General features: G+C 36.5%; 1 protein-coding gene across 2 annotated transcripts in view; it reads right to left on the reverse strand.

The window, feature by feature from the left end:
- HYCC1 (hyccin PI4KA lipid kinase complex subunit 1) overlaps positions 1-15,945 on the reverse strand; it is an 87,549-nt gene that overhangs the window by 25,417 nt on the left and 46,187 nt on the right. For both annotated transcript variants that reach the window (XM_061165058.1, XM_061165059.1), the window contains exons 4-7: positions 12,524-12,703; positions 11,538-11,618; positions 10,896-11,011; positions 10,422-10,517 (exon numbers count right to left, since the gene is read on the reverse strand). In XM_061165058.1, coding sequence (XP_061021041.1) covers positions 10,422-10,517; positions 10,896-11,011; positions 11,538-11,618; positions 12,524-12,703 — 473 coding nt within the window. The remainder of the gene's footprint in view (positions 1-10,421; positions 10,518-10,895; positions 11,012-11,537; positions 11,619-12,523; positions 12,704-15,945) is intronic.

Here is a 15,945-nt window from a genome sequence, read left to right on the forward strand (position 1 = left end):
GATATTGACAGGATCTTAAAATTCTTTAGAACCAAGAGTAAGAGGGAGCAGGGATACTTAAAAACGGAATGTTTCCTTTCCCTCAAAATTTGTATGTTGAAGCCCTAATTCCCCAATATGATGGTTTTGAATGTGGGACACCCTGAGGGTAACTAGGTCATGAGGGTGGGGACCATTACTGGATTAGTGACCTTATACAAAGAGGAAGAGAGGCCAGAGGATGCTCAGCTATCTGAAGGTGGTCAGTCACCTGTAAGGTAGGAACAGGGCCTTTGCTTAGAACTAAGTCTGGCATCTTCACCTTGGATTTCCCAGCCTCCAGAACTATTGTTTAAGCCACTCAATCTACAGTATTTTGTTATAGCAGCCTGAGAGAAGCTCAGAAAAATCAGCTCTACATGAAATAAAAACTCAAATTTTGTTTTATATTATAAAAACTTATACGCAAATAAGAAAAGAGACTCCTCTTATTACCTAAAGAAGCAAACTTAGAACAATTTCTTCTTACACTTTACACCTTTATAATAGGGATGATAGTAAATAACTGAGAACCATTATATGAAAGATAAGATTTCTCAATTCATTTATTCATTCAATAAATACTTATTAAGGATTTATATTGTGTCAGACACTAGGGATATAGATAAAAGATATAGGTCCCACAGGGATTCATAATCAAATCAAAAAGACTGTAGTCAACAAATATTTGCAATAACTAAGATGACAGAGGTAGCAAAAGGAGAGAGAAGTAAATGCTAGTGGAAGAAGGAGAGGGCCAGAGCAAGTTTCCCAGAAAGAGATATCTTTAAACTACGTGTGTTCTTAGTCGCTTAGTCACGTCCAGCTCTTTGCGAACCCATGGACTGCAGCCCACCAGGCTCCTCTGTCCATGGGGATTCTCCAGGCAAGAATACCGGACAGGTTGCCATGCCCTCCTCCAGGGGATCTTCCCAACTCAGGGATTGAACCCAAGGCTCCCACTGCAGGCGGAATCTTTATCGTCTGAGCCACGAGGGAAGCCCCTTGAAGAAAAAGCGGTGTTTGGATTTCCCAGGAAAGAATACCGAAGTGGGTTGCCATTTCCTTCTCCAGGGGATCTTCCCAACCCAGGGACTGAACCCACGTCTCTGGCATTGGAGGCAGATTCTTTACCACTGAGCCACCAGGGAAGCCCTAGGTGAAAATATAGTAAAGGGCAAAACCAGAGAAAGATGAAACAGTGTGATATTGAGGAGAGTGGTAGGATTTTAGTAGGAATAGAATGCTAGGACACTAAAAAGTAAGAGAAGCTAGCTAGTTAGGAGTCAGAGCATTTTATAACCTGCTATGCTTTATCATGAAGGCAATGGGGAGCAACTAAGATTTTTGTTTTGTTGTTTTAAGCAAGGGTTTGACATGATCAGATTGGTCTTTTGATATCACTCAGGTTCTCTTGGGAGACTAGAGAGGAGAGTGTCCAAATATCCCATGAGTGAGAGGAAGGGAGCCTGAACTAAAGAAGTAATTGTGGGGAGAAGGAGAATCCATGGGACTGGAGTCACATCAATTAAGTATCAACAGGGACTGAGAAGGAAAGAATAAGAGAAGTGTGTAATTAGCCCTACATTTAGTTTGGACAGCTGACTGGCTGGCAGCCATTAAATCAATTTGGACAAATATTATATACTGTTTCGAAAAGATGCTAAGTTTCAGATGTGTTTATTTTTAGGTATATGATACAGGTGTTACTTTTGTCTGTCATGCTCTCTCTTCCACCTCCGATATCTTCCATTAATATCCCTCTATCCCTCTTACCTGTAGGAACTAGTCTTCCCCTATAAAATCAAGTACAGCCATGTGATTATGGTGAGGCTGCCAATAAAACTGCCTGTGACAAGAGATCACTACTCTCAGATCTATTTTTCCCTTCTTCCTTCTAATAATGTATATAAAGGCACACACCCCTCCACACTTCCCAACCAGCTCTAGCTAGAACAATGGCCTCCTGATGGAGCCTATATTCTCTAGCCTTCCTAGCATAAGTCTGATCATGTGACTAGTTCTAGACAACGGTTTGTTAACTGAAGTGGTGCGACTTCTGAGTTGTACCCTTAAAAAGCAGCTGCTTGCCTTCCACTCTCTCCCTACTTTCAGGATAGAAGGCAGATGTAATAGCAGTGATCCATCATCATACAGACACCGAAGAGGGACACCGAAGAGAATGCAGAATCCCAAGAAAGAAGTAGCATGAACACTTTAGAAACAGAGCCAATCTGCCCTCAGGCCATCTATTAACTTGGGATTTTATGTGAAAGAAAGTGAATAGCTACTTCCTTTAAGTTACCGTTATTTCTGTTAAAACAGTCCAACCAATATTTAAACTGATACATACAGTATTCTTCCAATAATACTGCTACACAACTTGGCCCTAGAAGGGTTTATTCAAGCCTCAGACAGCATGATCAGAAACTTTGGCTGGACTGTTTTTCACAGTGAACCTGGGAGAGACGTTCTTTTTTCTGAGTTCACTAAAGGTAGACAATGTCAGTTTTTAGCTGCCTGTGGTCACTGCTCTCACCACATGAAAGAAGCCTATTGTCAGAAAAAAAATGTACAACGCCAAGAGTTGATAACCTAACATCATTTGAGCCTGGATCTAGCTGACCCTGAGGTCAGTTCCATCTCTGCTTTTCCCAAGTTGTTGTTGTTCAGTCCCCGAGTCATGTCTGACTCATTGCAATCTCATGGACGGCAGCACGCCAGGCCTCCCTGTCCCTCACCATCTCCCGAAGTTTGCCCAAGTTCATGTCCCTTACATCGGTGATGCCATCCAGCCATCTCATCCTCTGATGCCCTTTTCTCCTCCTGCCTTCAATGTTTCCCAGCATCAGGGTCTTTTCCAAAACATCAGCTGTTCTCATCAGATGACCAAAATACTGAAGCTTCAGCTTCAGCATCAGTCCTTCCAACAAATATTCAGGGTTGATTTCCCTTAAGATTGACTGGTTTGATCTCCTTGCTGTCCAAGGGACTTTCAGAAGTCTTCTCTAAATACTAGGAGCCAAAAATTTTCCCAATGATATAATCCAGTTTTATGCAGATATCAGTCAGTTATAAGAGAAAGAATTCTAACTTTCATAAGATATTTATGGGACATTTCAGTGAAGATGTTTACTGAATCGGATACATAGGTTTAGAAATCAGGAAGGAAAGTATATGGTTTAGAAAAGAAAATATGGTCAGAAACCATTTACTGTTATTATTACACAGTTTGGTGTTTTTTTTTTAAACAACCTTGCCTTGGGTCTAGGATGGTCAATCAACTGTTAAATTTACTTTAGGTAAGAACTAAAGAGCCAGAGCTCTTAATTTACACAAGATATAGGAATCTAGGTCCTCTCATTTTCTCTACTAGCTACCTAAGGAGATAAGCAGTCATGTATTACAGGGTTTATTTACTTCTTTATTCAGAAATGCAGACAGTTAGTGTCTTAGTCCATTTGGGCTACTATAACAAAATACAACGGACTGAGTACCTTATGAACAACAGAAATTCATTTCTCATAGTTCTGGAGGCTAAAATCACAAGATCAGGGTGCCAGCATGGTCAGGTGAGGGCCCTCTTCAAGGCTGCAGACTTCTTGCCATATCCTCACATGACAGAAGGGGAGGGGGAGGCCAGTAGTATCTCTTGGCTAAGAACATTAACCCCACTCATGAGGAATCCTCATGAATGACCGGGGTACCTCTCAAAGGCCCAACCTCCTAGTACCATCACATTGGACTTTAAGATTTCAACATAAGAATCTGGGGGTGGGTGGGAACACAAACATGCAGATCATAGCCATTAGGGGTTTTTGTTTGTTTTTTAGCTGATAGTTTTTAATAGCTACTAAAACTTTACACCAACTGCCGCAAGTGACTTCAAGAATTTTTCATTTATCAATGAAAGATTTTGAAAAAACTAAAACTTAATTATTTCCTTTAATTGTAACTGTACTTATTGGATCACAAATCTCAAGTGAAAGAGATCATCTTTCATTCATTTACTGAACAAATAGTTACTAAGTTTACTGTATGCCAGACCTTTCTCTTGAGGAGACTCTGAGCAGACAGCAGTGGAAAAAAATCAAAGTTCCTGACTTCATGATAGTCCAGCAGTTGACAGGATATACCAAATGAACAAACAGGGTAATAACAGTGTTATAAGCACTAAAAGGAAATAAACTGGGGTGGGTGGGAAAGTGCTACTATAGAAAAGATGATAATGGAAGACCTCTCCAAGGAGGCGACATTGAGCCACATCCAAAATAATCTAGTCTTAATAGCTACAGCATTAACTGATAATGGCATCTCTTTACCTTCTCTTCTCCATTCTTTTTTTTTTTAATACTTAAGAATTCTGATTTACTACTCTTCAGTACTCTGATTGCTCTCTTCAAAGATATTCTTTTTGCACAGATTTTATTTTCACTGAATTTACATTAAGATATATAACAAAGCAAAAACCAACAATAAAGCTACATGTCACATGAGTGCTTGACTCCTCTAATCACTAGAGGTTTATCCTGAAGTTATCGGATTTCCCTTTACAAATCCAAAACATAAGAACTCGACCTTACAAAAGAGCAGCTGAGTGACCTAACCCCTACTGCAGTATTAAACTTACTCTATGGTCACATCTTGAGAAATCTGTATGCAAGTCAGGAAGCAACAGTTAGAACTGGACATGGAACAACAGACTGGTTCCAAACAGGAAAAGGAGTACATCAAGGCTGTATATTGTCACTCTGCTTATTTAACTTATCTGCAGAGTACATCATGAGAAACGCTGGGCTGGAGGAAGCACAAGCTGGAATCAAGATTGCTGGGAGAAGTATCAATAACCTCAGATATGCAGATGACACCACCCTTATGGCAGAAACTGAAGAGGAACTAAAAAGCCTCTTGATGAAAGTGAAAGAGGAGAGTGAAAAAGTTGGCTTAAAACTCAACATTCAGAAAACTAAGATCATGGCATCTGGTCCCATCACCTCATGGGAAATAGATGGGAGGACAGTGGAAACAGTGTCAGACTTTATTTCTTTGGGCTCCAAAATCACTGCAGATGGTGAATGCAGCCATGAAATTAAAAGACGCTTACTCCTTGGAAGGAAAGTTATGACCAATCTAGATAGCATATTAAAAAGCAGAGACATTACTTTGCCAACAAAGGTCCGTCTGGTCAAGGCTATGATTTTTCCAGTGGTCATGTATGGATGTGAGAGTTGGACTGTGAAGAAAGCTGAGCGCCAAAAAATTGATGCTTTTGAACTATGGTGTTGGAGAAGACTCTTGAGAGTCCCTTGGACTGCAAGGAGATCCAACCAGTCCATCCTGAAGGAGATAAGTCCTTGGTGTTCATTGGAAGGACTGATGCTGAAGCTGAAACTCCAATCCTTTGGCCACCTCATGCGAAGAGTTGACTCGTTGGAAAAGACCCTGATGCTGGGAGGGATTGGGGGCAGGAGGAGAAGGGGATGACAGAGGATGAGATGGCTGGATGGCATCACCAACTCGATGGGCATGAGTTTGAGTAAACTCCAGGAGTTGGTGATGGACAGGGAGGCCTGGCGTGCCGCGATTCATGAGGTCGCAAAGAGTCAGACATGACTGAGCAACTGAACTGAACTGATGGTCACATATGGGCTTCCCTGGTCGTTCAATGGTAAAGAATCCACCTGCCTGGTGGGCTACAGTCCACAGGGTTGCAAAAGGTGGATGCGACTGAGCGACTAAACAACAACATGGTCACATATAGATACCTCCCAAATTCATAATAAACCATGAAAAAATTAAATTCCTTTTGGAAGGCATATTTTGTCAACATATTTTGGGGAGAAGATCTAAGTATCAATTTGTAAGTGAGGAAAATTACTGTCATGATTCTCATTCTCTGTTGAGAGACACTACTATCTCATTCTTAGACTGAAAGAAAACCTGTGAGATTGTTGTCAATGTACTGAATTACAAACCACAAAATGATTAGAAAGTCCAATTCCAGTGGGACTGACTGGAGAGACTATTTATTTAGAACTTAAAGTAGGAAAAAAAATATATTACTACCATCATTAGCTCATAAGACCAGTGAGTAGAAATTAGTTAGAAAAAAAGGGAAACAATAATTTTTCTATTTTTTTAACTTGAGAAATATTTAAAATTCTGTCCAGTTCTATTCCATATCTATTTGGATAAAGCATATACCATGACATAAAACTAACCAATTTCAAAACCTCTTCCTTTTCTGCTCTGCTTTTTAAATAGTGAGAAGAGTGAGAAGGCCAGGAGAGCAGAAAAGTGGAAGAATAAGGGAGAAAAGAGAAAATGGAAGAATTACCTATATAGCAATGAGCACTTTTCTTTTCTCATGCTTCTGCTCTTTGAAATTAGGAGCCTAGTAAAGGCTGCATCTTCTCTCATTTTCCTAAAGAGAGTACCATATACAAAACTAGTACTGAAGTTGTTGGAGGAAAGATTATTTCAAATGGGTTGTAAAGGAATGATTTATAAAGATAGGACGGTTTACAAATTAAATAATAAGCCATGAAAAGTCAATGGTAGGTTCCTTCAACAAGGAATGACCTAGTATAAGGTATGCTCTAGAACGGATTTTAACTTCAAACAGGTGGGGGGAAAAAGAAAGAGCGTCTGTGCATCTATAGTGAAAATGCGTGTTCATTACTGGGGCACAATACAAAATAGCTGTCCTTTACTGAATGATAACAAAGAGGCATACACTGTGCTAGGAGCCTATTCACCCCCTCTCTTTTTATCAGTCACAAAAATTAATCCACAGGATGGTGTCTTTGCACAAAGGTGTCCTTAATAGACAGAAAACAAGAAGAAATCTATTAGATGATCAGAAGGCTGACTCAGAAACGAGGCATGTTCATACAGGAAAAAACACACAGATCAAGAATCCCTAGCAGTACATATTCAAGTTACTCAGTGAGGTGTCTCAGCAAGTGAACAACACCAGGACAGTTGCTTGGACAACAGGGGAGAGTTTAACTTACAGCTTAGTATAGTTTCATATTTAATATTGATATTCAACATCAAAAGGCAAGGTACGCCATTTATTAAACACACTCGTATTAAAAGAGATGCTCAAAGAAAAAATATTTTCACAAATTTACAAGAATAAAACTTATCTGTAGAATTGGTGGCTATGTTGCTTTTAGAGGGTCATATGTACTATTTGGGCTTCCCTGGTGGCTCAGTGGTAAAGAACTCTCCTGCAATGCAGGAGATATAGTTTAGATCCCTGGGTTGGGAAGATCCCCTGGAGAAGGACATGGCAACTTACTCTAGTATCCTTGCCTGGGAAATTGATGGACAGAGGAACCTGGTGGACTATAACCCATAGGGTCGCAAAAGAGCCAGACATGACTTAGCAACTAAACAACAACAATGTAATATTTAGTACTAGTAGAAGATAAAAACTTGTTGACTAAAATTCAATCAATCTAGCCTCCTTTCAGATCTCCCCTTCCAGTGGTCTGTGCACACTACGTATGAGGAAAACACAAGCATCAAACTGGCCATCAATCTGAATTAAGAAGCAAAGCTTATAGTTAACTGAACAGATTTTTGCCCAGTAGAATAGATAAGTGGAGGGTGGGAAGTGTCCAGGATTGTTTTAATTCCACAACTCATTATAATCAGAAGGTTAAAAATAGAATGGAACACATCTGTCACTGAACCTAGCTCATATATTCCAAGAAATTTTTATGTTATGAATCTGTCCTCCTAGATAGACTAGTCAATCATTTTGCATAATCATTAACAACAACCAAATGAAGCAGCAACCTGAAACAACTGCCACAGGGCCGAGACAACCTGATTAGCCATAGCACAGTGTGATCACTTTATTTTATTCTTCAGGAAAACCTGCATCAGGACTGAGGTCAACAGGAAGCTCTTATACTTTAACTATATAATCACTTAAAACTTGTATCACCTCAGTTCTACAACCAATTTCCCTTCCCTAGCTACAGACTAGGCTTTGCTTGATTGGATACTGTGTGCTTAGTCACTCAGTTGTGTCTGACTTAGCAATGCCATGGACTGTAGCCTGTCAGGCTCCTCTATCCATGGGGATTCTCCAGGCAAGAATACTGGAATGGGTTTCCATGCCCTCCTCCAAGGGATCTTCCCAACCCAGGGATCGAACCCAGGTCTCCTGCATTGCAGGTGGATTCTTGACTGTCTGAGCCACCAGGGAAGCCCATCCTAGTGCTTTCCAACTTTTATCTATACATCTTTAGAAAATGTACACCTTAATTAGAATATCTGATAAATGACTAAGGAAATGAGGAATTAAGAGAAGTAGATTTGAAATCATACAATAATAGAGACTCTAAAACAAAAACAAAAGCAAACTAAAAAAGATGGAAATGATAAGTCTGATAGAGATCCTATTATGAATGTTCTGTGCCATAAGAGTTAGCATTGTTAAATAGTTTTAAGTCTTTTGAATTACATAAATCTCTTCCCTCCTTCATTTTCTTATAGCTGGTGAATATACATCTGAGTTTTCTTGTGGCACAGAGTTAACCTAATACGTTTCTACTAAACTATTCTTTGGCCAGTATCCTGTAGACAGTTTTAAAGTAATCTGTGTTTCTCTTTGTTTTCAAAATCAGCCCCTACTTGTATTCTTAAAAACGGTTATCTAATTTCCTGCTTCAGTAAACTTGATATACTAGCTATTTTCTACCCAGAAGATAAAAGTAATTTTTTAGAAAACAGTCCATTGGAGTTAAACAGGACCAGCAACACATTTTTTCCCCTAACTTTGTCATCAGTAATTTCGGTAAAATATCAACAGTGGATCTCATTTAGCTGGATGTAGTAGAACATCTGTATGCACACACACACATGCACACACACACACATCCCTGGGTCCTGCCACCTAAGACCCTGCTTTAGAGTAGTGTGTTTTAAGTTCCACAAGTGAAAGTTCCAGCATCGAGTTACTCCTTAAGCCAATGTTTCTGAAGTGTTGGTTCTTACACTCATCTTATTGTGTAACATTTTCACTGGGCCATACTGAAATGAGAAATGAAAAGTGCTAAACTTCCCACTTTTAACTTATAAACTGTTGTCCTAGCCTTCCACTCTACCCCTTTTGGGTGTAAAAATATTCTCCTTTCATTAAATGATGTTGATGGAAGATATTTATACCACAATGACTTGACAAAAGAAAAAGTTAGCAACACCATGTAAATACCCACTTCAATTTTTCTGAAATTTTATAGATCTGTGAAATTCAAAAACCCTGGGCACTTCCGCCTTTAAAATATTTAAAACAAGAAACATATTAGGAAGAGTCAGTAATTGAGAGTGATGGCACACTGGTACCATCCTCCAAGGGGCAGGCAATGAAATTATGCTTCTCTATGCAACCTCCCTCTTATTAACTGCCCAAAGCTACATTTTCTAAGTAAGTTTGCCAAATATAAAATTATTTTACAAGTTCCTGAATTCTACATTTTCCCTTATTTACTTGAATTACAAAGGGGATTTTCTCTGTCTTGTTTTTCTTTTGTTTTTCTTAAAAAAAAAAAAAAAGGGCAGGGTTTTCCCAGTGGTTCAGTGGTTAGGACTCGGTACTTTCACTGCTGACGGCCTGGGTTCAGTGCTGAATGGGGAACTAAGATCTCACAAGCCTCACAGCACAGCCAAAAAAAAGGTAACATGTTCAACACAGAAAATTTAGAGAATGACAGAAAAATCACACAGGAAAAAAATTAAACTATAATTCCACCAAGTAGACATAGCTACTGTTAATACTCTGGTCATAGTCAGTCAATGTTGAAATCACACCATATATACTATCATTAAATACTCTTTTAAATCAGAATTCTTAAATATTTGCATATATTAATACCCAACAATCATCATAATTTAACATAATCAAGAACTTAACCAAGTTCTTGCCTCAATTTTTTTTTAACAAGAAAAGTTTAAAAAGCAGTATCTCAAAAAAAGATAAAAAATAATAAAAAATAAAAAACCTGTATCTCCTACTTATTTCTTGGTACCAAATTAGAACACAATAAAAATAACTAACTAGATAAGATAGACAAATAAAAAGCAAACAAAACAGAAACCATGTCAAAAACTGAAAGGTCATAACAGTTCCATACTTTTAACTGTACAGTATAAGCCTTTTCTCATCAAAATTTTCCATTGAATCGTTATTCAGTTTTATCCTTTTTGTTGTGTTTTTTATGACTTCATTGTGTCTTTAGAGAGTTTTCTGTATGTTGACTAGGTGCAGCTTCATATTAACTTATTTAGTGTTTCAAACAAATGAATAAACAAAAAATAACGTAGATATGTAACAAACAAGCAATACTAGATTCATATACTTCAACACTAAAAACATTTGAATTTACCTTGAACAAATTTGACACAGTGATTGAAGAGAAACACGGGGCATATAGGTTAAGGCAGCATTGTAACACAACAAAAGGAATGTCAACACTTCAAACCTAAAAACAAACCAAAAGAGTTATTTACAAATCTTGAGAATTCCAAGAAGTCAGTTATAATTAAGCAAGCACTGGGGAGGGATATTGTGTTACAGAACAGACCTGTCCAATATAATCATACCAACAAGAATACAAAACCAAAAGGAAAAAGAAGTAACAGTCATATGAAAATTACCTTAAAAATTCAATGCGCCAGATGACATCTAAAACAAAATTTAAGTGACAAATAGGGAAGATGGGGTGTCTCTCTTGTATGAAATGACTCAACATTTTAAAACTTGTTATACACAACTCATTAAACATTATTTATAAATCTACTGACATAATTTCTTTAGAAGTCTGCATGGTAGAATAGTAGGTTATGTCTCCACAGTATACCTATTCTGTGCTGTCAGCATCTCTCTTTGGGGGTGAGGTCCACTGTACACAACTTTTGACAAACCATGCTGGGATAGGGCACTCTCCGTCAGAGCCATGGACCCAATGCTGGAAGGCTAAAGACAAGACACGTGAATAAAGAAAAAGCCATTCTGTTTAAGGTGTGGTATTTAGAATATATATACTAATATATATATTTAGAATGACTGCTATAAACATCATATATCTCAGAAATATTCAGATTGCCTACTAAGCATTCTGCTCAAAGATTTAACAAATGACTAAAAACAAACCACAAATAGAAATATAAAATAGTTTAACTTCAAACATTCTACCCCAGAAATACATAATTCACACACACACACACACATAAAATCTAATCTTATTCGTCAGATAAAGGGAAAAATATTCAAAATTAATACTTTTAATAGATCTTTTACAATCAGGTTTTAGTTTAAACTTTAATGATTTTGATTTCCCATTTACTTTGGGAATAGCAAAATACTTTGTGTGAAATTTTATACTTTTTAAGGTACTAGCAAACTGATCAAATTTTTTGCCTCAATAACCAACCAAACCCTAATTTGCAGCAACTGCAAATCTTAGGACTAATAAACTTACTTTGATGAAAATGTAACTTACTTCATGATATACAGATGGTTTGGATAAAGATGGAATCGTAAAACTCAATACTTTACTATGTCCCTGTTTGTCAACTATTTCCTACAAACAAAAGAAAGTGAAAGAAAATGTCTCATAATATTTATTTTTTACACATAAATTTAAATATTTTTTACACATAAATTGTTAGTGAAAAAAAAAAAAAGACCTAAAAAGAAAGGAATTTTAAAGTCAACTAAAATCTTAAACTATGATAATCCATTATTCATAAACATTAGGAGTTAACCTTCTCCTTAAAATGTAAGTAACATAGTTTTAAGGCTGAAATGCAGATGCCTTGTCTTATTATCATTGATTTTCCTCATGTAAAAAGTTCCATTTTCTAAATCAATTAACACAGTCCTGAAACATATTACAAAATGATCCTTAAATTATTTTTCCATTTAAAAAAGTACAAACCTTGAGTATGTATCTAGAATATTTAATATAATATTAATATTATATATGAACATTATCAGTAATGCAAACTATATATTAAATCCATGGTGTGAGCTTTGGAGACAGTCCAGATTTTATATAATTATTAGTGGTAGATCTTAATTTAAATCTTTTCTCCAAACTTTTTGTGAAAGTCACAATAATTTATAGACAGTAGCTTTTAAAAAAGTTTAAAAAACTAAAAATTTAACACTGATATTTTCAAATATTTCCATAAAAGAATTTAAATGGTCTGATTTTTAAATGGTCTCCAATCAGTAAAAATGTGTATTTACATAATTGTATGTCTGGCCATACAGCCTTTAGCCTCCGTAAGGTTATTTTGGGGAGAATGAGCAATGAGTCATCTGATGTAATAAAAAAAAAAACAAACATTAGCTCTACTAAAATGAAAAATAGTTGCTATTATGTATTCATTTTTGCTGATATTTGGCTTTTATTTATTTTTTTTTTTAATTTTTCTGATATTTGGCTTTTAAAACGTTTTGTTAACTCCATTAAATACAAACCAAATTGTAAACCCCTAGAAGAAGAGCTTCAATGCATCCACTGCTGTGCACATTTCTGCTGGCGGAGACGGCGAGGTAGCACCAAATCAGTTCTGGAAGAAACTGCAGTGTAAATCGAAGCAACTGCTCCTCTCCACTGCGATAGAACTCAAAGAGCTGGTGACAGACAGGTTCCAACAACTGGAAGAAAGACAAAACATTAACTGAAGGATTGGACTGTATTTGAATGACACTGATATATAAAACATAAAGCATTTTCCTGATTGGTAATTACTGAAATATGCAACCATTTCCATTTTTGGCAGCAAGACTATTCACAGCTAACCTAGTTAGTAAACCAGGAATTTTAGTGGAAGGCCAAACTGCAAAGTTAAGTGTATACACAAGTACTCTGTAAAGTTTAAAACATTCTGTAACTCTCAAGTAGCATTGTTATTAAAACTGTATCTTTTTAACGTCCTAAAATAAATAAATTTTCTTCCTTAATGTCCTTTCTTCCAGATAAAACATGCCAATATACAAATGACTGGCTACTGAGTTGGAGAAATTGAAATGGGAATCTTAGGTAGTTACTGTCACCTGGCCTTCCTGAGCTTATAATTAGGTAGCATCTGACTCTAATGACTGGTATGTAGAGTAGCTGAATATAATATAAAGCCCCTAGATCTAGTTTCTTACTGTAACTATGATTAATTGCCCCGAGATAATCTAAACACCTCTGTCATTTTGTTTTAGACGTCATTTGGACTTACTGATAACCATTTTTCTCCCAACACCCCCACAGGTATTCATTTAATAGAGATGAGTGTATCTTTAAAGCATATACAATAATCACACACAGGTCACTCACAAATATGTCAAGAGATTCACAGGGCTATTTTTCAAACAGGCTATTATTATACTTTCAGTGAACAGGAGTTCATTCACTTCCTCAACTTAGGCAATAGATTTAGATCAACTTAGGAAACAGATTTTCTACTGCAAATAATTGGAATGAACAAAAACTGATTTAAAGTGGATGCCTTGATTTCAAAAAAGTTCAATATGTAAAGTAAACTTGATAAAATTAAAGTCAGAATTAGTTATGCAAGGTAAAGAAAAAGTTGTACTTCAATAAACATCAACAAAAAAAATAAACATTGACAAAACTGGTCTTTCCTACTGAAATACTATCTTCTTACAGTTCAAGAACATTTTTCCATCCTCAAAATGGTTGTTAGAGGGCAAGAGGTGTCCACTGTGGCACGGCAAAGGTAACGGGAAACAGAAGGGTCGGAGGCAAAGTAACGCCACTCAAAGACTGCGCGAAAAGTTTTTAGGGTAGGAATTAATTTAGAAGAATGAAGAGGTGGGTAGTGGAAGAAAGACTGCTATGGGAATGTTTAGCTTTCAGAATGGAATTTTTTAAATTTCTTTGTGGACCAGTCCCAATAATCTTGTAAATTATGGTGTGACATCGCTCATCTCTAAATACCCAGGGAATCTTTAATTAAATCAATTAATATAGTCTAACAAATATTTGCAAACTTATAAAACTTTATGCTGAAAATTTATTCAATAGTCTGCATGAGCACTCTAAACTGTCTTTTAAATTCCTTTAACATCTAAAACAGAGTTTTGATTTATGAAAGCAGAACCAAACGAAGGTAGATTCAAAATGGATGTAGCAGTTACACACTGCAGTAAGATTAGATGAAATTAAGTACGTCAAACCATTAGAGATAAATACCAATATTTATGCAGGGTTTTACACTTGCAAAGTATTTCCATATATGTAAACCCATTCAATTCCCACAATATTATAGGGTGCAATGTCTTTACCCTGACAATGTATTCTTTCTACTTAAGCAAATTGAGACAAAGAAGCTACCAAAACCAAAAATAATCACACAGTTCAGGAAGGTCAGACTGAAGCCAAGACTTTTTAACTACTTTATAAACATACCTGAAAAATGTCAGAAAAGAATAAGACAACATACACAGGCAGGATTGAACTTATCTAACCTGATTATATTTGAGACAAATAATGGGGCATTAGAATATGCTGCATTCCTAGTGTCTTGCTCAAATTTTTTAATGTATTTTCTCAAGGAAACATTACTAAACTTGATTAGGTAGGTTTCATAGTACTATTAAGAGAGAATTGTACTTCAAGTATTAATAATTTTGATATGCTAAATGGCCTTCTATAGTCTAATCATCATGTACCTTCTTTCCCTTCTAAAATACATTATAAATTCCATAACAACTGAGTTATAAATGAATTTTTACAATCATCCATTCATAAGTAAGAATCTCTATCTTAAGAGAATTTTAATGGTAATAAGAAATGTATCATAAAATGCCTTTAAATGACTAAAGAAGATGGGAAAAAGCTAACTTTGGGTAAATTTACAAGAGAATTTTCCAAACTTTTTTTTTCATTGAACAATTACTGAAAATATATGGGTAAGACAAAGATACAGAGAAGTTGGAGGGGACTACTATTTAGGTGCCAGCAGCCAGTGAACCGACTTCTCACTCTGGGCTCCCTATGTTTAGAACACCAAAAAGATTTCATGTGGCTCCTTCAAAAAAAAAACAAAAAACAAAAAAACAGCTGGCTTCCTAACAAACCTAAGCATTTTTAGCCTCTAATCCTATGCCTATCTTAAAGCTACAGTCAATTAAAAGCAGCAGTCAAGGAAACTTCACTGCATCCATAAACTGCCTCCTTACAGTTTCTTAAGCCTGACGCACACGCTTACCTCAGGGCCTCTGTGCTGTTTCCTCTCCGGAAAGCTCTTGCCCCCAGTTTTATTTTCTTGCTCTAATTCATTCAGACCTTCATTCAACCATCACCTCCTCAGTCCCAACATATACTTCCCCTACTCTGCTTTCTTATCTTCATAGTTTTACCACTGACATTTTATTATACATTTAGGTGTTTGTTTAATGTTTATCTTACCTACCAGAATATAAGTTCTAATCTATAAGATAAAGAATTTATTCTACTTTGTACATTTCTAAGTGATTTCTGATACATTATATGTGTTCAATGAATATTTATCAAATGAATTTAACCACATAATGAAAAGGTACTATTTTCAAAAATCGAAATATCAAATTTCCCAGATTTCAAATAAAGTAGAATCAATATTTCAAATGTGCCAAAAGACAATGATATCAACTTTTCAGGAATACTGTATCTCCACATTAAGATACAAAATATTCTAAAGAGCAAAAGGAGACTCTTTGTGACCCCCATGGACTACACAGTCCATGGAATTCTCCAGGCCAGAATATTGGAGTGGGTAGCCGTTCCCTTCTCTAGAGGATCTTCCCAACCCAGGGATCGAACCTAGGTCTCCCACATTGCAGGCGGATTCTTTACCAGCTGAGCCACCAGGGAAGCCCGAAAAGTAGATCATACTGTTATATCT

This window comes from Dama dama, chromosome 18 (assembly GCF_033118175.1).
Source record: "Dama dama isolate Ldn47 chromosome 18, ASM3311817v1, whole genome shotgun sequence".
In the NCBI taxonomy this organism is placed as follows: Eukaryota; Metazoa; Chordata; class Mammalia; order Artiodactyla; family Cervidae; genus Dama; species Dama dama.